The sequence below is a fragment of the Brassica rapa genome, chromosome A02 (genome assembly GCF_000309985.2).
Source record: "Brassica rapa cultivar Chiifu-401-42 chromosome A02, CAAS_Brap_v3.01, whole genome shotgun sequence".
NCBI lineage: Eukaryota > Viridiplantae > Streptophyta > Magnoliopsida > Brassicales > Brassicaceae > Brassica > Brassica rapa.
In genome coordinates this window covers 22339799-22366727 of record NC_024796.2, presented here as the reverse complement: position 1 = coordinate 22366727, position 26929 = coordinate 22339799, and the positions used below count along the sequence as shown (strand labels likewise).

Below are 26929 nucleotides of genomic sequence, written 5' to 3'. Positions count from 1 at the left end.
AAAGACAACCGTAGACCAATAGTCTTTTGTTAGTGGAGGAGACGAGTGTATCAGATCAGTTAGAGGTGGTGTCAAGAGTGTGCAAAAGTTCTGTTGGTATGAATTACCAAGCATTGCAGGGAAATGATGATGAAGTCGGACCTAAAGCCCTGATTCTGTACGTAGAAAACGGGGAGGCAGATCAACAGAAGAAGCAGATAGAGGTAGAGAATGATGACGAAAGAAGACATGATGATTTTATGGAAACAGACGGTGAGACAGAAACCGCAGCTGAGACGGAAACTGCAGCTGAGACAGAAACCGCAGCTGAGACGGAAACTGCAGCTGAGACGGAAACTGCAGCTGAGACTGAAACTGCAGCTGAGACAGAAACCGCTCCTGAGAAGGACACCACAGCTAATATGGATGGCAGTGGTAATATGTATGTTGAGCAGCTACCTTTAGTAAAATGTAGTCAAGTTATAGAGGAATGGGGAGATGCTATGGGTCTGTACCTTCTGCAGGAATTTCCAAACAAGAGATCACTTCAAGAGGTGGTGGATAGAGCTGCATTTGGTTGCAGCTTTCGTTATGTTATTAAAAAATCTGATCGAAAACGGTTGGTGTTAAAATGTTGTGAAGCAAACTGTAAATGGGGATTGCGAGCTGCGAGGATTCGAGAGACGGAAATTTTTTCTATTAGGAGGTACTGGGGTGTGCATACATGCTCTCGGACTAATCAAAGTAATAGCTGCAACAGCAAGAGGAAAGGATCTGCAGAATTAGTTGCAACTTTTTTGAATGAGGAATATCCTGGAAAACTGATGACTCCTGTTCCGAGAGATATCATAGACTTAATTAAGTTAAGGCTGGGTGTATCGGTATCTTACTCCACAGCCTTGAGAGGGAAAAATCTAGCTATGCGTGAGTTGCGTGGTAATTCAGAAGACAGCTACAAGATGTTGCCTAGCTACTTGTACATGTTAGAGCAGGTTAATTCCGGAACAACAACAGAGGTGAAGTTGGATGAGGCAGGTAAGTTCAAGTACCTTTTCATAGCTTTAGGAGCTTGCATTGAAGGGTTTAAGGCCATGAGGAAAGTGATTCTTGTGGATGCTACATTTTTGAAGAACGGATATGGTGGGGTACTAGTATTTGCTAAAGCTCAAGATCCTAATCGTCACCATTATCCCCTCGCGTTTGCGGTACTTGACGGTGAGAATAATGCTAGTTGGACTTGGTTTTTCGAGATGCTCAAAACTGTTATACCGGACTCTTCTGAAATAGTTTTTATGAGCGATAGAAATCAGAGCCTCATCACTGCTGTAGCTAATGTGTATCCACAATCTCACCATGGCCATTGTATATGGCATCTACCTCAGAATGTGAGAAACCATGCTTGTAACACCATCAAAGCCGTAGTGCCATGGAGATTTATGGAGTTGGCTAGGTATTACACAGTGCCTGAGTTCGAGGCTGCTTATGCATCTTTTAAGGTGAGATATCCTTCAGCCTGCAAGTATTTGGAGGAGAACACTAACAGAGAAACATGGGCTAGGGTCTACTTTCCAGGTTGTAGATACAACTTGGACACTAGCAACAGTGTGGAGTCGATGAATAGCGCGTTTAGGGACGCAAGGAGGTATGCCTTGATACCATTGTTGGATACAATCATCAAAAAAATATCTGACTGGTTTAATGAACATCGGAAGGACGCCGTGTCTGGATCACTTGATACCAAACTGGTTCCTCTGGTTGAGATCCATTTGCACAACTTATGGGGCAAAGCTGAGAAAACGCCAGTGCGTGAGCTCAATAGTTATGATCTTGAGTACGAGGTTACCGACACTGACAATGGGAAGGTTTATTTGGTGAATTTGATAGCGAAGTCGTGTAGCTGCAAGGTATTTGATTATGAAAAGTATCCTTGTCTTCACGGACTTGCTGCTTACTTATATTTCCTTGAGGTTCCTGCTGCTAATGGTCGTCGACGTGAGGTCAACATAGAGTATCATCAGTTGTGCTCAAAGTATTACTGGACAGAACTTTGGGCAATGGCTTATTACAGGACCATTTATTCTGTGCCGGACAAGTCTGAATGGATTGTACCAGATCACATGAAAGAGCTCCAGATCATACCTCCGAAAAAGCTGACAAGGAAGGGAAGGAAAAAGGTTAATAGGAATCCATGAGTTGGAGAACGGCGTAAAAGGACACAAAACATAAGGCGAGCGAGGACAAATTTTGGTTTTAATTGGCTGTTGTTTGGAATGCGTTCTAATCCTCCAAGTGAAACAAACTAAATCTTGGAATGTTGCTTTTGCTATGTTGCTTTTGCTATGTTGAACTTGGAATGTTGTTGTTGTTAATTTTAATCGGGTTTGGACAACTACTGAGAACCTTGGTATAACTAAGTATAATTGTTCCTGAATATACCCGAATTTGGTTTTTTATATATCCAATAAATGATATAAATTCTCCATCTTCTCTCTCTCTCTCTTCACTCACTTTTCTCTCTCGAGACTCTTCTGCTTACTTTCTGAGGACAAAATATCGAAGATGCAAGGAGATGGTTCGGGTTCGTCGAGGAGAAGGGAAAATTCTGCAAGAAAATTATGTTTATGTTGCTTAGATGCCGAAATAAGACAAGCTTGGACAGACAAGAACCCGGGGCGACGATTTTATGGCTGTTCGCGTTATAAGGTATCCCAGCTGATGATAGAAATTGTGATCCAAGATTGAAAAATAAAGAAATTATTTACAATGGAATTTTTGGCAGGAGAAAAATGGATGCAACTACTTCAAATGGTTTGATGTAGAGGATGGTACAGAATGGCAAAAAATGGCTTTGATTGAAGCCCGAGATGAGATCCAAGAGAAGAGTAGGGTGATCGAGCAATTAAACCAAACCATTGCAGAACTCACAATTAATTTGGAGAGGATCCAACAAGAAGAGGAAATCGTTAGAGACTTTCAAAATCTCTATGTTTAATGGTGTGAGAAAGTTTTATTCTAAGTTTACTTACTTATGTTTCCCTGTATTGGAACCTATGTATTTTCTAAGTTTGTGCACTGTCGAACTTATGTTGCAACTATGGAAAACCACGGAAAACTAGTAAAACAAGGTGTTACTATGATCGTAAATAACAGATATTTACTTGACATCATCCCCTCTAATCCAACACAAAATTGTTAATGCACAAACACATTCACTTCACTACTCCCCTAATTCATCAACAGAAACTCCTCCTGAAATTATATTAGTGAAAAAAACTAAACTAATTCATCGTCAACACATTTTCTATTATGCATTGTATAGTCTTTCCAAGTTCATTTTCTTAACAAGAACAGCTTACAAAGGACTATTCTACAATTTTCCTGCTTTCGAAAATATTCTTGCAATTATCAGTTAAACTTGAATGGTAATAAGGGAAAATAACAAGTAAAACCTTCTTAACCAATTTAAATTATACGTAAAACTAAAAAATGTTGAAATCATGAAAAATAGAACTATGAAGAAATTTGGTAACACCTGAAACTTCAGTATAACTATGAGCAAATATTTTGGGGGGGGAAACTAAAAAAAATTTCGCGCCTAATCGATAATATTCCAAAAATCTCAATTATTTCGGTCAAAAAGTAGACTCCCTCTCTGCTCTCCGTCTCGTCTCGTCTACTGTGCTCTGTCTCACTTTAGTCAATTATTTCTCTCTCTCTCTCTCCTCTGAGACAAATCCTCTCCTCTCTCACCTGAAATAGATAAGACTTACTCTCTTCTCATCTCGTTGATATCTACCGACCTCCCTTCCTCATCTTATCTACTCCACTCCTCCTCCTCCTCACACTCCTCACACTCTTCCCTCCCTCATCTTATCTATTTCAAAATTCCCTCTACTGACGATGACTCACCCGTACCAAGAGATGAAGGACATGAAGAAACACAAGAAACACTACGACATGTTAGGCTACATTTGCGATGCCCAGTATGGAATTCCTACCCGTTGTCCATGTGGCGGTGAAATCAAGACAGATGTTTCTCCAAATCCTAAGTATCGCCACGATTTCGATACCTTGCCTGGGAGTAGGTACTTCACCTGCAAGAATTATGAGGTAATTTCCTTCTTTGTAGAACTAAGTTAAACTTAGTTATACTCTGGGTATAAACTAATTTAATTAAACTTAGTGAGACTTAGTTATACTGAGTGAAACCTAGTTATACTCTGGGTAAAACTGTTTTAATCCTACTAAGTGAAACCTAGTTATACTCTGGGTAAAACTGAGTTATACTATGCGTGAAACTGTGTAGGACGATGGGATGCACTTTCGTCAGCCATGGGCTTTTGGTGTTGAGGATGAAGTGAGGCGCCTAAGGATGGAGGTGAATGACATGGCTGAAGAGATTGCTAAGCTTAAGAGGATTATAACCTCTACCTCTCGTCCATGAGATTCTCAAATCTCAAGTTCTTACTATGGATGTGCTAAAAATAAGAACTTTGCTTTGTATTCCCTATCTATTTCCAGTTTCGGTTACAAGTCTTTTTTTTTGTTCTGTTAAGACTTGTATAAGTACTACTAGGTTTGTTCTGTTAAGTCTTTGAATCTTATCTAATGTTAGACTTATTATGTGGTTATGTTAAGAACTTTGTTTGTCTTGAGTGTTGGCTTAGTGGATTTCATTTCAATTGGTATTATGTCATATAATTATCATTCACCTAAAACGAGACAAATCTAATAACAATATTACAACACTAATATAACATAACAACTTAGTCATAACATAGTTAAAGTTGTAAATCCACATCACAATCAAGATAAACATTCAGACTTCGTTAGTCTTTAACAAAAAAAAAAACGATTTAACATAAAACATCCACAGACTTTGTTTCACTCAACTCCACTCGACTTCACTTGGTTTTCTGTTTTTTGCCTTTCCCCACAGACTTCTGGGTTTTCTTTCTTTTGCCTTTCCCTTGTGATTCTGCTTCTTCAACCTCTACTACTTTGCCTTGTGCTTCCTTGACAAACTCCTCAAGCGGGGCCAATCTCCCATCCAGCTGGTCAACTTTCTTGTCAATTTTCCTCATCAGTTTCATTGTTTTTTTCAGCATATTCATAACATCTCCCAGCTGAATCGACTGCTCACCTACCTGTACTCCATCCCCTGTTGCATCTTCAATTGGTTCTGGCTGTTTTTCACGCCCAGCTACATCTTCGTCGAACATGTCTTTAAAAAAAACCTTCTGCCCTGCATCCAGACACTTCTCCCAACTGTCCACAGCTATATCAGATTGATCAACATCGTCTTCATCTTCCATAATCTCATCCAAAAGGCTATCTTCTCGTGAAGTTTTGGTGGGGATGATGCTGTCAATATCCTGTCACACACATAAATAATTTTAAAACTTAGCAATTTCTAATGTCTAAAAAGAAAATAAGTACTACCTTACTTCTACCACAGTTCTACTTTATTCCTACCCTAGTTCCCTTTCTAGTACTACAATACTTCTACCACAGTTTCACTTTATTCCTACCCTAGTTCCACCACAGTTCACAGGAAGACTTACAGTTGTGTTACCCAGTTCCTTGTTTATCACAGAAAGTGACACCCCTGTCATTCCATTTTGTTTAAAGTAGGACTTGCACATCCTCGGACAGTCGCGCCCAGCTCCAACCAGAGTCTCTCTGAACGCTATTCCTAGCTTCGGAATTGCCTCGAATGCAAGAAGCTGTTACACACAACATTTTTGCATTAGTAAACAACAATGCTGTCAGACTGGTTTAATGGGATTTTGCATACCTCTAATGGAACACAGAAACCTGGTAGCGGCCATAATGTTTTCTCTTTCACCTCCCCTCCAAAATGCTTCATTGTGTGAGAGATCTCCTTCAGCATGTAATCATAGGAAAATCTCCCCCATGGAAAGGACTTGCAGTACTCAAGATCATCCACTGCTCTCTGGAACACCTCCAATACATCATTAGCCTTGTGTCCAACCTTCGCTTGCGCACAAACAACCGAAGCTAAGAAGAATAGAACCGCCATCTTCAGTCTGTCTTTGTGGGGTCCCATGTTCACCAGCTTCTTCTTAACATCCTCTAACCTTCTCGGTTCTCCTTCCTTGAAATGACGATCAACGAACCTCGTCCCACCAAGCTCTTTATAGCCGAGAGGATAGTTCTGGCAGAATAGCCCAGATATCAAACCATGTTCCCTCAGCCCGTAACGGATTGGAACCCCATTCACAATAAACCACACTTCTCTCAGCTTCTCGATACCAGCAGTACGCAACAACAACATCCACATTCCCTGAACCCTGTGGTTAGTCTCTATCTTCATGTGGAAAATGTGTCTGAATTGAGGATGCTCTGTGAACCAGCTCATCTCGGCGTTAGACAGCTTGGGTTTCAGATTTTTTAGCGTCTTAATCGCGCTAGCTATCATACACCTTGTCCCTAGCTTTATTTTTTTTTTGTACTCGGTTGGCTTGAAGAACATGCTGGTTGGTTTGATTGCCTCGATTGCCACATTTTCATTCAAACCCTACAAGTTATACCAAAGTATTCACCATGTTATACCAAAGTATTCACCACGTTATACCTAAGTTATATCCAAGTCATACTAAAGTTATATCCAAGTTAGCTATATCCAAGTTATATCCAAGTTATATCCAAATTATATCCAAGTTATATCCGTTTACACAATTTCAGTTTACCTCTACCAAAACTAACATGTTATTCCTATACTTCCCCTAGTATTACTAGCATTAACACACTCAATTGAAAATTTGTTACATTTGTTACCTCTGGTTCAGTTGGATTTCCGGGTTCAGGTGGATTCTCATTGTCGTCTACATTTGGTAACTCTTCTCGGTCATTTTCTTCTTCAGAACCTTCATTCTCATTATCCTTTCCTTCTCCGTCTCCATTTCCTTCTCTGTCACCATTTCCTTCTCCATAACCTTCAGTATCTCCGTCTCCATTTCCTTCTCTGTCACCATTTCCTTCTCCAGAACCTTCAGTATCTTCCTTCTCATCTGCTTCTTCTTGTTCTTCTTCACCATCTTCATTCTCCTGGCTAGAATCATCGGAACGGTCGTCATGATCATTCTCTTCCTCTCCAGAACCGGCTTTCTGATTCTCTTCATCTCCAGAAGAAGGTGTTTCCTCATTCTCTTCTTCTTCAGGTTCAGTCCCTATCGCCGGAGTTGCTGGAGGAGCTGGAGGAGATGGGCCAGCAGGACCTTTGTTCATTGTCGCCGGAGCAGTTTCTAAAGCCACATCACTCGCCTCCGTTATCTCTGCCGTACTCTCCCTCGCGTCCTCACTCGTCTTCTCCGCCGAGACATCCGTCGTCTTCTCCGTCGAGACATCCGTCGTCTTCTCCGTCGAGACATCCGTCGTCTTCTCCGTCGAGACATCCGTCGTCTTCTCCGTCGAGACATCCGTCGTCACCTCCGTCGAGACATCCGTCGTCTTCTCCCTCTAGTCAACAATCTCCGTCGTCTTTGCCGTTCCCGTCGATTCAACATTCTCCGTCGTCGTCTTCTCAATATTATCGGAGGTCGTCTTTACAAACTTCACTTTCCGAACCTCTTCCTTCGTTGGATTATCCTTCCTCTTACCCCCTCCTCTCGTTTCGACCACCATATCGTAATCGTTGTTGGCTCCTCTGAACTCACCGATTGATTTTCAAAACTAGAGTTTCTTCTCGTTTAAAGTGGAGTGAAAAGAGGGGGGAGAAATGGGAGTCGAATGAATTAATCAATTGGAGGATTTAGGGAAATTGTAAAGGGTTTGATAAAACCGACAGATTTGGTTTGGTTTCGAAGGATGGGTTTGGTTTTGAGGGATTGGTTTGGTTTCCAGGGATTGGTTAAACGGTTCAACGATTTGGTTCAATTGAATTGACTATACATTCGGGTCGGGTCCTCGCGGATGGGTTATACACTGGTACAACTTGTAAATCCTTCATTTATTCCAGGGTTTTTTGTCATTTCCGCATTTTTCGATTTTAAAAATAAATATTTATCTTTCTGTTAATAGGGGTGTCTTTCTGAGATTGCCTTTTTACATTTGGGGGCTTGAGAGGAGATGCCTCTGTTCAATTATCCTTTTTTTTTCTTCGTTCGTTTTCTCTGATCGAGGTGCTTTTAATCCTTTTTCTTACTTTTTTTTCCAGCCAGTTCAGGAACCAGTATTGTTCATAACTTGACTCATAACTTGACTCTTAATTTATATGTATAAACTGTTTTTTTTCCTTGAAACAGGGCTTATGAATAAACTACTTTTGATAGTACTGAATTTGATTTTGTCTAACGGTTCATGTGGATAGTCAATAAATTCCTAATTGGCTGGTTTTAGTGTCGGATGCAACTAATGCCTATAACAATTGACAGGTTAGTGCTCTCTCTATAAATCCCCTAGACAATGAAGTAATATATTGATAGTTAAGTTGTGATTTTGCTGTTGTAGACTTTATGAAATTGATCAAGAAATGGCATTGCTTCCTTCTGAATCTTCCATTGTTATATTTACTCTGTCACTTAACGGATTGTAACGTGAATCAATATGTTAGCTCATTCAAACTCTGATATATTTATGTGCAAATCTGAGAAAAATCAATGAATAAAAGCAATGTTATAGGATACATTTCGCTCACAATGAACAAAACAAAGCACTTCCTTCACGCACACATATATCCTTTTATACAAAGAATCATATACTTGAGGATATCTACAACACTGATTAGAGATTCTAAAATAATGGAACTCGTTTTCAGGTTTAGGCAAGGATATAAGCTAATCTCGCTTGGGTCGAGGAGCTTTCGAGGAACTTCTTCTTTTGTGGTCGGAAAGATAACGGAGGATTGGTGAAGTGGATCGTCGGAACAGAGGATTGATCACATTCCTGCCCTCTAAAACTCCAGAAGCCGCAGTTCGGCGGTGGTGCTGCAGTCATCGTCTTTGAAGTCAGCAAGAAGAGAGAAGTTCGCCACTATACTCTGCGAAAGGTTTTGGTGTCAATAAGATTGTGAGGCACAAAGTGATGAATTTCACAAAGACAAACTAAGCTATTTATAGCTCCAGAATCACCGACTGAAAGAAAATGGGAGATGCAAATATGCAATGAATGTGATACCGTGGAAGGAGTGGGGGAAATGGAGTTAATTGAGACCTTAATGACAATGATTGAACGCAGAAGGGATCCGTAACGGAGGAGAAGAATCTCACACAAAACAACGCGAAAGAAGCTCGACCAAAAGATCCCTCTCCATTCAACTCCATTGTCGGTTTAGGTAGATCGAAGAGAGTCATCACCTCTGGTGCCCCCAAATGTGATAATCCAATCTCTATTAGACACCCTAATAAACAGAAAAATAAATAATTTGTTTTTAATTCGGAAAATAACGAAATGACATAAAACCCTGGGAATAGTTGAAGTATTTACAAGTTATACCAGGGTATAACCCATCCGCCCGACCCGACCCGTTTGAATGGGTAAATCAATTGAACCGAATCGTCTAACCGTGTAACCAAACAAACCAATCCCTGAAAACTCTCCCAAACCAAAGCTGTCGGTTTTAGCAAACCCTCTCAATGTATTTGACCGAAATCCCCCACCCCAATTTCGAATTTTTTTTTTCATTTCGAGTTCCTCATTCTTTCCTCACGAAAAAGAACCCTAGTTTCCAAAATCGAGCTTGATTCGGTGAGAATCGGAGATAGAATCCGGTGATATCTTCCGATTGCGATGGTGGTCGAAACGCGACGGGGTAAGAGGAAGGAGAATCCAACAGAGGAAGAGGGTCCGAGAGTGAAGTTTGCAAAGACGGGCTCCGGAGAAAATGTGGAGAAGACGACGGAGGAGGGTGAAACGAGGGCGGTGGAGATTGTTGAATCGACGGCAAAGACGACGGATGAATCGACGGCAAAGACGACGGATGTCTCGATGGAGATGAATCAGACGACGGATGGCTCGACGGAGAAGACGAGAAAGGACTCGTCTGAGAATACGGCGGAGATGACTGAGCCGTTTAATGTGGTTGCAGAAGCTGCTCCGACGACACTGAACAAAGGTCCTGGAGATGAAGAGAATGAGGAAACCGCTTCTGGAGATGAAGAGAATGAGGAAACCGCTTCTGGAGATGAAGAGAATGAGGAAACCGCTTCTGGAGATGAAGTGAATGAGAAAACCGCTTCTGGAGATGAAGTGAATGAGAGTTCTGAAGAAGAACAAGAAAACCCAGATGGAGAGAACGAGAGTTCTAACCAGGACCATGAAGATTCTGAAGAAGAACAAGCAAATGGAGAAGGAGAAGAGGAAGCAAACGAGAATGGGAATCCACCTGAACCTCAGGTAACAAATTAACAATGAGTTTGAATAAGAAATGATTCGGGAGAGGTAGTAAATCGAATGGGTTAACGTTATGTTAGTAATACTAGGAGAACTATTGGAAAAACTGTCAGTTTTGGTATTACTTAAGTTTGCGTTAGTATAACTTGAGTATAACTTGAGTATAACTTGAGTATAACTTGGGTATAACTTGAGTATAACTTTAGTATAACGTTTGTATAAGTTGGATATAACTTGGATATAACTTGCAGGATTTGGATGAAAATGAGGCACCCGAGGCAATCAAACCAACCAATATGTTCTTCAAGCCATCTGAGTACCGGAAAAAAATAAAGCTAGGGACGAGGTGCATGATAACTAGTGCGATTAAGACGCTACGCAATCTGAAACCGAAGCTATCTAACGCGGAGTGGAACTGGTTCACGGAGCATCCTCAATTCAGACACATTTTCCACATGAAAAGCGAGAACAACCACAGGGTTCAGGGTATGTGGATGTTGTTGCTGCGTACTGCCGGTAGCGAGAGGCGGAGAGAAGTGTGGTTCATTGTGAATGGCGTTGCCATCCGTTATGGGCTGAGGGAACACGGTTTGATATCTGGGCTATTCTGCCACAACTATCCTCTCGGCTACAAAAAGCTTGGTGGGACGAAGTTCGTTGATCGACATTTCAAGGAAGGAGAACTTAGAAGGTTGGAGGATGTTAAGGAGAAGCTCGTGAACATGGGACCCCACAAAGACAGACTGAAGATGGCGGTTCTATTCTTCTTAGCTTCTGTTGTTTGCGCGCAAACGAAGGTTGGACACAAGGCTAATCCTGTGTTGGAGGTGTTCCAGAGAGCAGTGGATGATCTTGACTTGTGTAAGTCCTTTCCATGGGGGAGATTCTCTTATGATTACATGCTGAAGGAGATCTCTCACACAATGAAGCATTTTGGAGGGGTGGTGAAAGAGGGTACATTATGGCCGCTTCCGGGTTTCTGTGTTCCACTAGAGGTATGCAAAATTCCATTATTGACTTGATTGCTATTGTTATTTACTGATGGTATTTTATAAATGTTATGTATAACAGCTTCTTGCATTCGAGGCAATTCCTAAGCTAGGATTGGCGTTCAGAGAACCTGTTGAAGAAGCTGATGTCAACTGCCCGAGGATGTGCAAGTCCTCAGTCAAACGAAATGGAATGACAGGGGTGTCACTTTCGGCGATAAATAAGGAATTGTCTAACACAACCGTAAGTTAACCTGTAAACTAAAGTAGAACAAGAGTAATACTGTGGTAGAACTAGAGTAATATGGTGGTAGGATTAAAGTAAAACTAGGGTGAACTAAGGTAGGACTAGATAATGGAACTATATGGTTGAACTAAGGTAGGACTAGATAATGGAACTATATGGTTGAACTAAGGTAGGACTAGTAACGGAACAATGGTCTCACTTAGTTGCTAAGATTCAAAAATAATTATGTTTGTGATAGGATATCGACAGTATCATCCCCACCAGAACTCCACAAGAAGAAATGCTCTTGGATGACATTTTGGAAGATGAAGACGATGTTGATGAATCTGATATAGCTGTGGACAGTTGGGAGAAGTGTCTGGAAGGCTATAAGGTCTTTTTTCAAGACATGCACGACGAGGATGTAGCTGCGCGCCAAAATCAGGCAGAAGCGAGTGAACCTGCAGGAGGGGATGGAATAGAAGCAGGTGAGCAGTCCATTCAACTGGGAGATGTTATGAAGTTGGTGAAAAGAACGTTGAAACTGATGAGGACAGTTGACAAGAAGGTTGACCAATTGGATGGGAGATTGGCCCCGCTTGAGGAGTTTGTCAAGGAGGCACAAGCTAAAGCAGTAGAAGAAGAAGCACCAGCACAAGAGAAAGCGAAGAAACAAAAACGCAGGAAGAAGTGAAGCAGAGATGCCTCACTTGCTTGGTGTGTTAGAACTTTGTTTTTATGTTTTTTATGAAGTAGACAAACGATGTTTTTTGATGTGTTTCTTGTTTGTGATGTGGATTTATAACTTTTAACTATGTTATCAAATCTTTGTTGTGGATGCTTTTACTTTTATTGTGTTGGTCGAGTGAGAGTCTAGGAGATTACCAATTGATAAAGTCTAGGAAATTAGTTTAAGAGAGAGTACACATCATTGGAAATGTGTAGGAAATTAGTTTTTTAGAATAATGGTTGATGATGAAAGTTTAAACATAGAGTACCAATTGATAAACATAAGAGTGCTTAGCATAACATAAGTTTGAACACATAAACTTACACAAGTCTTAACAAGAGTCGTCTCTCTTAACAAACAAAGACTTGTGTTAACCGAAATAAGATAAATAGATAGTTAGGAAAGACAAAGTTTTTAGCACATGAACTCAGAACTTGCGAGGTTGAGAAACTCATGGACGGGAGGTCGAGGTAATGAGCCTCTTAAGCTTAGCAATCTCTTCAGCCAACTCTTTCACCTCTCCCCTTAGGCGCTCCACTTCTTGCTGAACACCAAAAGCCCATGGCTGACGAAAGTGCAACCCATCGTCCTGCACAGTTTCAACCAGAGTGGAAGTCAGTTTCACCATAACACAGTTTCACTTAGAGTATAACACAGTTTCACCCATAGATATCCAGAATATAACACAGTTTCACTTAGAGTATAACACAGTTTCATCCATAGTATAAACTCAGTTTATCTCAGTTTCCCTTAGTTGGAGAAAAATTACCTCATAATTCTTGCAGGTGAAGTACCTACTCCCAGGCAAGGTATCGAAATCTGATTTGTACTTCGGAGTTGGAGAAACATTCGTCATTATTTCACCACCGCATGGGCAACGGGTGGGAATTCCATATTGGGCATCGGCAACGAACCCTAACATGTCGTAGTGTTTCTTCAGCTTCTTCATCTCCTTCATCTCTTCATACGGATGAGTCATGTTCAGTAAAAGGGAAAGAGTAAAACCGTGAATCTTCAGAGAATATAGAAAGAAAATGGATAAAGAGAAGGTGTATGAATGGTGAGAGAGAGTTGAAATAGAGAGTGGTGGGGAAGTGAAAAAGTGTTTGGGAAAAGGATAGGAAAAGACGAGACACAGGTAAAAGAGCAGAGGGGGAATCTACTTTTTGACCAAAATAATTGGAAATTTTGGCTTTTCTCGTTTAGGCGCGAAATTTTTTTTATTCTCCCTCCAATATATTTGCTCTTAGTTATACTGAAGTTTCTGGTGTTACCAATTTTCATCATAGTTCTACTTTTCGTGATTTCAACATTTTTTAGTTTTACGTATAATTTTAATTTGTAAAGAAAGTTCTACTTGTCATTTTTCTGCATTATCATGTAAGCATAAATGATTAGTGCAATAATATATTTTAAATCATGAAAACTATAGAATACTTCTTTATAAGCTGATCTTATTAACAAAGTGCTCTTTGAAAGACTATATACGATGATATATTTTTCATAAAACAATGAGTTTTCTTATTTGGAGGTTCGCAAATATTTGTTATCTTCACTAATGTATTTTGAGAAGCATTATCTGCTATATAATTTTTGGTGACTGTGTTTCTATTAAGACTTATGTAGTTAGAAATTTTCGGTTTATGCCGATTTCTATCATAGTTACACCTAGTTATACTAGTTTTCCGCGGTTTTCCAATATATCACTTATACATAACTGCCAAAACGCTTAAACAGAGGTTGCAAAACAAACGAGAAAACAAACACTTAAACTTAGATAATACATGGTTAGATCGCTTAAACATAGAATTCTTCAAACTTTCAAACTTTCGAGTCTATGCCACAAAAGATATACTTAGTTTTACCAATATTTTCAAAAGCAACACAAGAGCAATAAAATCCAAACCAGAAGATCTAGTTTGATTCACTGAGATTACTACTACACATTCCAAACAACAGCCAACTGAAACCGAAATTTTGCCTTCGTCGCCTTATGTTTTGTGTCCTTTTACGTCGTTCACCAACAGATGGATTCCTCTTATTCTTTTTTCTTCCCTTCCTCTTGAGGCGATCCGGAGGTATGATCTGAAGCTCTCTGATGTGATCTGGTACATTCCAATCACACTTGTCCGGCACAGAATAAATGGTCTTGTAATAAGCCAATGCCTAAAGTTCCGTCCAGTAATATTTCGAGCACAACTCATGATACTCTATCTTCACATCACGTCGACGACCAGGAGCAGCTTCAACCTCAAGGAAATATAAGTAAGCAGCAAGTCCGTGCAGACAAGGATACTTTTCATAATCATACACCTTGCAGCTACAGCTTTTCTCTATCAAGTTGACAACATAATTCTTCCCGTTTTCAGTGTCGGTTACCTCGTACTCAAGCTCATAACTATTAAGCTCACGCACTGGTGTTTTCTCAGCTGTGCTCCATAGGTTATGCAAGTGAATCTCGACAAGAGGAACCAGTTTGGTATCAATCGACCCAGCCGCAGAGTCTTTCCGATGTTCATTGAACCAGTCTGAAAACTTTTTGATGATTGTATCCAACAATGGTAATAAAGCATACCTCCTGGCGTCCTTAAAGACGCTGTTCATTGACTCCACACTGTTGCTAGTGTCCAAGTTGTATCTCACACTTGGGAAATAAACCCGAGCCCATGTGCATTTATCCGTATGCTCCTCCAAATACTTGTATGCTGGAGGAAATCTCACCTTAAAAGATGCGTAAGCATACTCGAACTCAGCCACCGTGTAACACCTAGCCAACTCCATAAATCTCCATGCGACTACGGCTTTGGTTGTGTTACAAGCATGCCCTCTCACATTCTGAGACAAATGCCATATACAATGGCCATGGTGAGATTGTGGAAACACATTAGCTACAGCTGCGATTAGGCTCTGGTTTCTATCACTCATAAATACTAATTCAGAAGAGTCTGGTATAGCAGTTTTGAGCATCTCGAAAAACCATGTCCAACTAGCATTATTCTCACCGTCGAGTACACCAAACGCAAGCGGATAATGGTGACGATTAGGATCTTGAGCTTTAGCAAATACTAGTACACCACCATATCCATTCTTCAGAAATGTGGCATCGACAACTATCACCTTCCTCATGGCTGCAAAACCTTCAATACAAGCTCCCAGAGCTACGAAGAGGTACTTGAACTTATTTGCTTCATCCAACTTCACCCCTGTTTTTGTTCCCGGATTGACCTGCTCTAACATATACAAGTAGCTATATAGCATCTTGTAGCTCTCTTCAGAACCACCACGCAACTCAGAAATAGCTAAATTTTTCCCTCTCAAGGCTGTGGAGTAGGATATTGTTACACCAAGTTTTAACTTTATAAGATCCATGATATCTTTCGGAACAGGAGTACTTAGTTTTCCAGGATATTCCTCATTCAGAAAAGTCGCCACTAATTCTGCTGAGCCTTTCCTCTTGATGTTGCTGCTTTTACTTTGATTAGACCGAGAGCATGTATGCACACCTGTGTACCTCCTAACTGAAAAAATTTCAGTCTCTGAAATCTTTGCAGCTCGTAAACTCCACTTACAAGTTGCTTCACAACATTTTAACACCAATCGTCTCTGGTCCGACTTTTTGATAACATAACGAAAGCATTCACCAAATGCAGCTCTATCGACCACCTCTTGAAGTGCTTTCTTACTTGGAAACTCCTGAAGCTTATACAGACCCAAACCGTCTTCCCAAGCCTCTATAACCTGACTACCTTTTTTTATAGGTGGCTGCTCAATATACTTATCTGCAGCCATACCCGTCTCACCTGCGGTGTTCGTCTCTGCTGCGGTGTCCGTCTCAGCTGCTGCTGCTGTGTCCGTTTCAGCTGCGGTGTCCGTTTCAGCTGCGGTGTCTGTCTCTGCTGCGGTGTCTGTCTCTGCTGCAGTGTCTGTCTCTGCTGCAGTGTCCGTATCCATAAAATCATTCTCTGCATCTATCGGATCCTTCTGTTGATTTGCTTCACCATTTTCTACATACAGAGTTATGGCCTTCGGTCCGATTTCATCATAAACATCATCATCTCCCTGCAACACTTCGTAGTTCATACCAAATGAACTTCTGCCCACTCTCGACACCTTCTCTAACTGATCTGCTCTACTCGTTTCCTCCACTAACTGATCTGCTCGATTTTATTTTCTTTTAATTTAAAATTTTTTTTTCCAGATATCCAATTGAAATTGATTCGGTTTCAATTGAACTGAATTAATAAAACCCTGACCGAAACCCACACCAAACCCAAACCGAAACCCAGACCGACCGAAATCCCCCCCAATTTCGAATTTTCTTTTTTTAATTTTTTTAATTTTTTTTCCACTTTTCAGGGGCATTCCCGTCATTTCACGCCCACTTAATGAAAAAGGGGCATAGGAGATTATGGAGCCCATAGGAGATTCTGCTTTGTGCTGTTGGGGGCACCAGAGGTTCGGAGCCAACTTCTGGTGTGCCCCCAAATATGAAATGCCAAATCTCCTATGAGCTCCTAAAGTCTCCTATACCCCTATTTCATAATTCTTTTTTTGATCATAATCCAAACTTCCAAATTAAATCTTTCTCGGTCATCAAAACTAAACCCTAACCCCCCCCCCCCTATGGATTAGTGAACCCATGGGCAAATATTTAAATTCTATATTTTTTCAAATTCAAAAAAAAAAATTTTAAAATTGTTTTTAATCATATTTTGATGATTTTTCGAAAATATAGAAAAAGACGTTTTTGGATTTTTTAAATATTTTTATCAAATTCTATAAATCAAATAAAAAATATTAACGTTTCCATTTTAATTTTATGATTTTTCGTTTGACATATAAAATTAAAAGAAAAAAGGGTCCTTTTGAGATTGTGGTATGAGATATAGGGGTATGAGAGGATTTGTCTCGATCGAAGAAGACGATTGGTCTCTTAATCGAGCTGGGCTACCATCATCTTTCACAAAACTAAATAACGTAGAGAAAGCCCAAAAATTGTAAAGAAGAAAGCCCATATTAAATCGAAACAACACAACGATAAACTCATTTAAAAAAGATACACGTGTCACACACAAAAGAGCCGACTTTCTTAGCTGGACGCTGAGGTGGCAGCACCAGGAGTGAGCAAACTGTATTTTATATATAAAGATAGATAGATATAGATAGATGTATTAATTACTTATTCCATTAACGTGTATATATTAATAACTTAATCCTAATGGTAATTTTGAAATGGAATAATGAAGTAAAGATGAAGAAGGTATGTTTGATTAGATGAACTATGCCTTTTAGAAACTCAAAGACAATTACCATTAGAGAGAACCTTACTCTGACATAGTTACTTCTCTCTGGATGTCGTAATGATAATTATATTGATGCATATATTCATGGTAAAGTTTACTAAATGATTTTTTTGTTTCAGTTCTTTTATTGTAAAATTATTTGATTATGTGAAGGTACACAACTTTCATTCCTTCTTACATCTATATTATTAAAAGAGAAGTACCCATTAAAAAATATTCCTAAGTTTTCTAACTTATTTACATTTCCATGCCACTAAGAAATTAAATTAAACTACATATTTTAATGCTTGTCTTTTCTAATTAAATTAATGAGTTTTTCTTAATCAAATTTAAACTTAATGTCATTAAATGATCCTACTTATTTTAATGCTTATATTTTCTAGTTCAATTAATCAGTTTTTCTTAATCAAATTTAAACTTAATATCATTAAATGAACATAATACATGATATTTAACGTAGCTTATTACGGATGAGTACGGCCCAATAATGAACTTGAATTTTATTTTTACGAAAACGTGAATCACTTGACGTATGTAATATTTAAAATATATTAACTACAATATAACAAATGCATATAACCTTCCTATACTTTAGTTTGAAATGATCATGCTCAAGTTTTATATAGTCAACTTACATCATGCATCGATCGATGTACAATATTCAAACCACCTATAGTTTTCGTTTTCGTTATAGGATGTATCAACCAACCAATCATCCTATTGATTTTCTAAGGTTTATAAAAAAAGAAATCAATAAATACAAACTCAAAATCCAATATCTTCTATTAATCAAAACAAAATATCTTCAATGTCGTATCTTTAATGTACCTATTAAATATAGAAATTGTAACCATAATTACACTAATTATAAGAATAAATTTGATTACAACCAATTGATCTTTTACTTCGGTAATTGATTTGCTTGCAGAAGAGGAAACAATAAATTTAAAATTTGTAAGAATATAAAGATATAGATATTCCAACCAATTGCCTATATTTGCGTATGATTTTCGCATAATAAAATTCAAATTGAACATTGAAAAAGATAGAGAGATTTTTTTTAATCTTTTACCGACACAAAACTTAAACAAAATGAAGAGTTAAATGTAAATTTTTTGTTACACTTCCCGAAAAAACGGTTACAATATGGGCTTTTATAAAATGGTCTTTTAACATATTAATGTTATGGACATTTAATAATTATCTTGACGAAAAACAGAGAATATAAATAATTTATTATTAATAAAATTATGAAATTATTTATAATTTGATGACAACATCGCCCTTTTTTATATGTTAAATTTTTCATAGAAGTTTAAAAATCACTGTATTTTCTTTAAACATGTATAACTAATTTATAATCTTTTATGCCATACTAAGTCATAATATAATATTTCTTCATATTTTACATTAATAACCATTGTTTTTATATATCGTCTACAATTTTCTAATTACGTATGTTTGTTCTATTTTTATATGATATCGAATATTCGTCATAAATAAATGGTTTAAGATGCCAAAAACCGAAAACATCATTTAGTTAAATAAATAACCAAAAACCGAAAATTCATATCCGCGCTGGCGCGCGGATCAGGGTCTAGTGTTTATTTATTTCACAGTATCACTTATTATTAACTTTTCTCAGCATATACATAATGTGTTTGAGTGTCCCAAAACAGACTTTTCTTTAATAAATTGATCCGTAAAATTAAATTATATCATCGGTTTTCGTTAAAAGAAATTGTATCTCCCATTCTTGTACTTCTATTTTTCTAATTACCTTAAAATTTTGAACATACACGCCTATGCATTTATACAATAGCAAAAATATTTGCAGTTGACTATTTTGAAAACTGATACACTTTGAGAATCAGGAAAGGATGCACGACGAACTAATTTTCTGGATTCACCAATTAGGGAAACTTAAAAGTGTTAAAGACGTTTAAGAGAGTCATATCAAGCCTTTCAGTTTCTTTCAAGATGATTGTTTAAGTGACATGTGATATGTTTACATGAGATATTAATATGTATGCAAATTATATTGACGAACTGATCAGTTTATTTTATGTGACATATGTCAGAGTGCAAAAATACAGTTTCTTTTATAAAATAGTGATTGTTGTTAGTCTTCGATCATTTACTTGGCCATTTCGAAGCCATAATTTCTATAGTGATAATCTTCAATGGTCATATCAATCTCGGCTTGAGTATTCATCAAGAATGGACTCTACTGAAGTACTTGTTCACCAATAAGTTCTCCAGCAATTATAACAAACCTCAATTACTTGGAAAAGGACTTGTTCCACATGCTAACACCACCGTATTCCCTGGTCCAAACACAACAATGTGTGCTGAAACAGGAGAAACTTTCAGAAGAGCCAAAATAGCTCCGCCTTTACCGCTTTCTAGAACTTGAGCAAACGTGATCCAAATTTTTTGAAGGTCCTGATTCTGATCGAACTGAGCTCCTGGACCAATAGCGAATCCGAAGAACATTGTTGGTGGTATTGTGTAAACTGGGAACTGACTTCCCAATGATTCTCCTGCTAGAACTTTTTTCTTTTTTAACTTGGAGACTGTTTTCTTCTATTTTTTGTATCTTTGAATTCGGCAGTTCTTGGTAGTATGGCTCTATCATGTTAGATTTAAAACCAAAGAGTAAACTTTCTGGATTATAAACTTAAAACAATCTCTGTTTTGCATTGGTTTTTTCACATTTTCTTGTTGGACGAAAGATATATTACAAAGTTGTACACCTTTGGTAACTTGTTTTGGCATTTCAGAACATGATCAGTCTTCTTGCAGTCATCCACGGTTAACAAAATATTTAGAAGCTTTTAAGGTTTTTTTCTTTTCTTTTTGCACATGTACATCATGAAATCTCAGAATCAAAGGTGATTTTCATACCTTGGAATACAAAATCTGATACAATTTTCGCTCTTTAGCTCCGAGAGCTGTCATCTCCCCGAAAACATTTGCTTCAACTTTATCTTGTTGGTTCTGCAATGCAAAACAAGAAAGGAATAAGATAATATTTACTCCACCAAATATGACAAATTAAAATATTGTATCCATATTCATATAGCTGGACGATTGACTCGCCTGGATCTCCCTTAGAACCTTAACACAATTCATGTTTTTGTCAGACTCAATTTCTCAAGGACATCTGAGACTCTGAGTGTTGTTGTCCAGCCAAAATCTGCAACTTGTTATTGAGAAATCAACCAATTAGCATAGCACAAACAAACTAACAATTAAATCAAGATGTAGAAACGAAAGCACGTTGATGTAAATCATCTTACACAAATCATTTCTCGAATCCAGCGGAAAGAAAAATTGCTAAAAGGTTACAAAATTTTCAAAAGGGAAAACAATTGAAAGTAAGATGCACAAACAATCCTTTAAGGAAAATCCATTGCTCTGAATCATCTTAGTCAAATCAATTTAAAAATAAATACTCAGACCATGAAAGACAAAAAAATCCAAGTAAACCCACCATCCTAGCTGATGATGGCAACAAAATACAGAGAAACTAACAAAATCAGATGTCATATTTTAGTTTTATAATATAAACAGAGAGTAAACCGTTTAACCACATAGTACCTTCTTTATGCTCTTCTTTCTTTGATGTTCTTCCTCTTCGTCATCAACCCATAAGTAACGTTGTCCTCATAATCATCATCATCGTCCGTTATCTGTTGAACAGCTTTGTTAGTTAACCATGACACATCATGCGAAACGAATTTTTAATGGTTGATCTGCATATTAAACATTGGACGATCATGAACTGAATTACAAAGCAAAAAACAAAAACTGAAGAAGAATTATAAAGGTGCACACCTTTATTTCATAGCTGTGCTCAGAATGGAGTTCGTCAGCCTGTGGAAGAAAAAACGATCTGGTTAACTTTAAAAGCATTCTCAAGAACTAAATAAATAAAATCTAACGTTGGTGATGAATTCTTGGTCCTGAATCTCACCCTCGGTTTATGTAGTTAGGTTAAGGGAGAAGATGAAGAGGGTTCAATATGTTATCACTCCTAAACTGCACAATAATGGGGCTTTTGGAAGTTATGGTGGGCTGTGAAAATTCTATCTGTCTTGAAGCCACCGTTAGAGATGTCGATATGGTGTCGCCAATAAACAGAGAAACTGGAGACCTGCAGCTGTATTTTTCTGTTGAATCCTTTCGTTATTGCACTAAATAATGGAGCTTTATGGGTCACAATTATGGTTAATTAACATTACAGAGGATAAGCTAAATAGGTGAAAGCGGCTAGGTTTCTCCAAGGAAAAGGAAGAATACGAAGTTTATCAATTGGCGACAAAACTGATAGGGATCACCAAAAATTTGGGCTAAAGATGTGGGCTTAGACGGAAACTATTTTAAAGTAGCTAAGATGTAACTGAAGTAATTTTCACGTGTTGAAGAATAGATATCAGGGCATAACATAATAATGTGATTGGTGTGAATTAATTTGTTGATGTGGCATAGCTAAACATTGAGCATTAGCAACTTTTGCTACAAATAAACCAGGTATAACAAAAAATCTCCACCAGAAAAAGTGAAATTAATTCTCCCCTTATCAACCTGCAATGTAACATTCGTCCATATATAGATTTGAACTCGTATATAGTTAGTCATCTATAAATATAAAAACTACACCGTCTAAACATTTAAAAAACTAAAAATGTGAAATAAAGAGGCAAACTTAATAGGCATGTGGTTTCAGGTTTTCGGCTAGTTTTGGTTAGCTTGATCAGTTTGGTTATTTTTGGTTTAAAACTTTTATATTTTTTTGGAAAACTGAATTTAACCTACTTGCGAACCGAGCCAATTTTTTCGAAACCTTACGGAACTGAACTGAAATCAACTTGTTTCTGAACAGAAAACTTAAAATTTTGGTTCTGTTTGGTTTGTGTCTAAATCCTAGGGCTAACCTATAAGTGCACTTCCATTTTGCTAGAATAGTTTATTGTATTACAAACATATAGATATAATATATATATACTGACTTCAGGCACATTTTTTGGACGAACTTAACTCGTTTCCAACTCAAATTCCCGGCGGCTCCGCTCTAAAAATTCGTCATCGTTCTCTTGGTGTGATTTAAGATATGGACCAGCCGATTATATAAAGATGGGAAATGAGAAATAAAAATGGTTGTCGAATATTTTTGTCAGTTTAGTAGATGAAAAATGGTCAAAGTTGTTAACTTGAAGAAAATGAAGAAGGAAGAATCAAAGACAAAGACAGCAAAAGAGAAATGGAAAGCAGATTTACCTACAACATCTAAGTGAGCACTTCAAGAAAGCTATATTGAACACTTTGATGTTGTAGGGAAAAGAATTGTGTTTGAGGAAAAAGAAATATCATCTACGACATTAAAGTGGACGATTTGAGAAACCTGCATTCGAGCACTGTTCACTACAGTCCAAAAGTTCAAAGTTCAGAATTCAAAATAGAGCTGTTGGAACCTTATCTCTTTAGAGCTGTTGGAGCCTTACTTCTTTTTCCTCTTCCTATTTCTTTAATGTTTATTGTCTTATGTATTTGGCTATAAAAGCCCTATTTGTACACATATTCTAACTTAAGTAAGTTAGGGGAAGTTTTCCTTCTCCTTCATAATCTAAAGTATTCTTGGTTATGAAACTCTAATCTTGGTTACTTAATCTCTCAATCTCTTATACTCTCAATCTCTCTAATCTCTTTAATCTCTTGTTTCTAAATCACTTACACTCTCTTTCATCAGATTCTCCCTTTCATTAGTTCAATACTCATTTCACCCTAAAGGGTTTGTTCTTCATTCACACAACAAGAGACTCTAAAAATCTCACATGGTATCAGAGCCAGGTTCTTCTGAACCTGGTTGAAGCTTCCGCAAATCCATCACAAGCCAAGGCTCATCTCGAGTCCAAGCCATAGAAGATATGTCCAGCTGGTTCTATCTCTTCAAGAAAAAGATGTCTGAAGCCATGGTGGTTTCTCATGGCCACTCCTCTTCTATCCAGTCTATTAAAGGTGTGTCTCAACTCTGTTCCAAGATGAAACCCTTCAAGAAGAAAGCTTCCATCTTATTCCTGAAGTTGGAGACTTGGAGCTGTGAAGAAAGGTGGAACCTTTTGTGTTGTGGTGTCAGGGAGGAGGTTATATGAACACAAGGAGAAAGTGTTGGGTGACGATCCAGCTCTCTTATCCACTAGATTCGTGGCCTGTTACCAAGGAGGCTCAAGAAACCAGCTTAGGATCCTTGGTTGTAAGCTAATCCAAACCTTCTTGATATGAGCTTGTGATTGTATCTTGTTGTTGTGCTGTGATTCAATTTGTGGGTACTGTGATATAAAATGCTATATTATATTGTCTAGTTCTATTTCTGGATGCTTAAAGAGTCTTGTTTGATGTCTGAAAAATAAAATGCTTTCCCCGGTTCTATAATGATTGTGTTAGGATGTTAGATGTATTTAAATCATGTTTGCTTTCATTGATCGAATCTGATTAAGGTATGACATTGTCTGGTGTTGATTGATGATTATATTGCTTAGCCTCAGTTCTAAATGAATGGTTGTTAGGATGATAGATTGTTTTGTCTAATCATGTTGTATTCATGAATTAGAAACTGATTAAAGTTATTGCATATTTTCATCTTGTTGCTGCCTTGGGGTTGATATATTTAGACTCAAGTCTAAGATGTGGTTAAGGCAGTGTGGTTGCTTAAATGCTTTGTATTGAATCCTGATAAGATCATGCTTAGTGTTCAGTGAAAGTTGCTTGCAGAGATTAGAACTTGATCATGACTTGATTCTATCTATTGCAATGCTTATGACATTGGTGATCGAACTTGATGATTAGTCAATGATTGATCCCAATGCTCATGTCTTATCCTTGCTGGAGTTTGAGTGATGTTTCAGGTTCATAAGAGATGTTCATTTTTCATCATTAAACCAAGACAAAGAGGAAATTTTTTCCCAGGTTGTTCAGAGTCTACACAAGATGTATATTCGTGAATCTTGGAGAGTTGCTCTCGTTAATGGTGTATCTTCGTGGATGAGTTGCCCACAGCCTATGCATCAGAACCTATACAAAAATGTATATTCATGAGCATAGAGAGGAAAGTACACACATTGAGGAGAAAAAAAGTTGGTGGCAGCTACCCGTGGATTTTGGTATCCACATTGCCTAAATTTCAGAGCCTACACAAGATGTGTATATTCCTGAGTGTAGGAAGGAAGTTAGCACACTGAAAGAAGAATGGAAAGCTTCTAATGAAGTAAAGGCATTGAAGCTACAGGCAAGGTGGTGAATCGGGGGCTTAAGCGCAAATCTTAAGCTGTTGTGCTCCTGGTTTCAAAATTCATTGAAGCTCACATAAAGCTCGGACTCATAATCATCCAAGCTTGAGGAGGGGATTCAGTGAGCTACCATCAAGACCTCTTGGATGCGCAATGACCAGTTCCTCAGTGCCATTGCAAGCCATTCATGACGTTTCACAGCCGGTTGTTTGAAGAAGAAGGCCACTCATCAAGACTGCCTCTTATATTGGGTGATTGAAGAAGTGGCTGAGAAGTCTATTCAACTAGGGTTGGTGTCGATTGAAGGCTGGTGCATTGGTGTATTAAGTGGGAGATTCAAGTGTCAAGACTGAAGAAGATTGACACTCCTCACTAGCCGGATCAAGAAGCTTCCAAGTGCTCACCATCAAGTTTGGTCTTTCTCTATACTCAGTCTCAAGCTTGAAGGGGAGTGTTGATGACCGAGCAGCTATGATCCAAGCATGAAGCAAGCAAGCGTTCATCATCAATCGTGGAACTTCCATATACGCGGTCTCAAGCTTGAGGGGGAGTGTGAATGGGCTTGTGTGATAAAAGAAAGAGCCTTTAGTGGTGATTCAAGAAGAAGAGCCAACCGGTTTGGGTAGCGTTGATGAAGAAAGAAGAAACTATCCGCACAACCTTCTATCAAGTTGGCAACTCAAAGAAAAAATCAACCAAAGCTCAGCAAAATGATGTATCAGGGTACCTTACTTAGAGACTCAATGAGAAAGAGCTAGGATGTGGTCTTACCTGATAGAGATGGCAAGAAGCCATGAGAGAAGGGAAGACACAAGCCGGTTTCAAGATGAGATCCAAGAAGAGTTGGTGATGTGCAATATAGTGAAAATCAACATTGCATCACGTTAATAGGCCATGATCCAGGGTCTTTGTATCCATCACATTGATACTAAGACACAAAGATCCACTGGCCAATCCATAGGTCTTTGAATCTCTACTCTTTTTTCCTCATCAAAGTTTTGTTCCAAATTGTTTTCTTTGATGAGGTTTTTAATGAGGGAGTTTTTCAAGGTTCCAAGCTTTCCCAAAGATCTCATATGGTCAAATTTGAAGGAGAGTGTTAACTTGAAAAAAATGAAGAAGGAAAAATCAAAGACAAAGACAACAAAAGAGAAATGGAAAGCAGATTTAGCTACAACATCAAAGTGAGCACTTCAAGAAAGCTATATTGAACACTTTGATGTTGTAGGGAAAAGAACAACGTTTGAGGAAAAAGACATATCACCTACGGTATCAAAGTGGGCGATTTGAGAAACCTGCATTGAGCACTTTGGTGTTGTAGAGATTCACGAGTACTGTTCACTACATTCAAAAAGTTCAAAGTTCAAAATTCAAAATAGACCTTTTGAAACATTATCTCTTTAGAGCTGTTGGAGCCTTATCTATTTGTCCTCTTCATATTTCTTTAATGTTTATTGTCTTATGTATTTGGCCATAAAAGCTCTCATTGTACATATATTTTAACTTAAGTGAGTTAGGGAGAGTTTCCCTTCTCCTTCATAATTTAAAGTATTCTTGGTTATGAAACTCTAATCTTGGTTACTTAATCTCTCAATCTCTTGTACTCTCAATCTCTCTAATCTCTTTAATTTCTTGTTTCTAAAGCACTTATACTCTCTTTCATCAGATTCTCTTTTTCATCAATTCAAGATTCATTTCACTGTAAAGGGTTTGTTCTTCACTCAGACAATAAGAGACTCTAAAAATCTCACAGTAACATGAGATGAAGAATCAAATCAAAAGATCATACGCAGCTTACATATGAGCTCCTAGTTTCTACTTTGATCATTGGAGTTTATGGTTGAAGTATTGATCGTATCCTCCTCAGCCTTGGTTAAGCTAGGTTCCATGGCCTTTTCATGGTGGCTTCTCTTTGTTGAAGCTAATACGTATCTTGCGGTTCATCAGCTTAGAAGCATCTGAAGCTTCCATAACAGAGGCTGGTTTCTCTAATCCTTCACCTTGAATTCACCACCAATCATCTTGATTATCATCATAACTCCATGACCATAGATAGTCCA

General features: G+C 38.1%; 2 protein-coding genes across 8 annotated transcripts; one reads left to right on the top strand and one right to left on the bottom strand.

Moving 5' to 3' along the window:
* The first annotated feature begins 29 nt into the window (after positions 1-29).
* LOC103853593 (protein FAR-RED ELONGATED HYPOCOTYL 3-like) lies at positions 30-12660 on the top strand. The gene is made up of 3 exons (XM_033284016.1): positions 30-4089; positions 4286-11327; positions 11404-12660. The coding sequence occupies exon 1, from the start codon at positions 99-101 to the stop codon at positions 2169-2171; it is 2073 nt and encodes a 690-aa protein (XP_033139907.1). The 5' UTR covers positions 30-98; the 3' UTR covers positions 2172-4089; positions 4286-11327; positions 11404-12660.
* On the bottom strand, positions 6451-26684 carry LOC103853674 (protein FAR-RED ELONGATED HYPOCOTYL 3-like). Of its 7 annotated transcripts, none has more exons than XM_033284022.1 (3): positions 21421-26684; positions 21184-21338; positions 6451-20779 (listed from the first exon to the last, which is right to left on the bottom strand). In XM_033284022.1, exon 3 carries the CDS (start codon positions 16355-16357, stop codon positions 14444-14446), a length of 1914 nt encoding a protein of 637 aa, XP_033139913.1. In that variant the 5' UTR covers positions 16358-20779; positions 21184-21338; positions 21421-26684; the 3' UTR covers positions 6451-14443. The 7 variants fall into 7 exon arrangements, 5 of the variants coding, with proteins under 5 accessions (XP_033139913.1, XP_033139910.1, XP_033139912.1 ...); XM_033284019.1 differs by having other exon boundaries at positions 6451-21338; positions 21421-21459; positions 21560-26684; XM_033284021.1 differs by having other exon boundaries at positions 6451-21275; positions 21421-21459; positions 21560-26684.
* Between the last annotated feature and the right edge of the window lie 245 nt (positions 26685-26929).

Excerpts from the sequence above, each read along its gene's own strand:
- LOC103853593 (XM_033284016.1), top strand. The coding sequence starts at position 99 with ATGAATTACCAAGCATTGCAGGGAAATGATGATGAAGTCGGACCTAAA.
- LOC103853674 (XM_033284020.1), bottom strand. The coding sequence starts at position 16,357 with ATGAACTACGAAGTGTTGCAGGGAGATGATGATGTTTATGATGAAATC.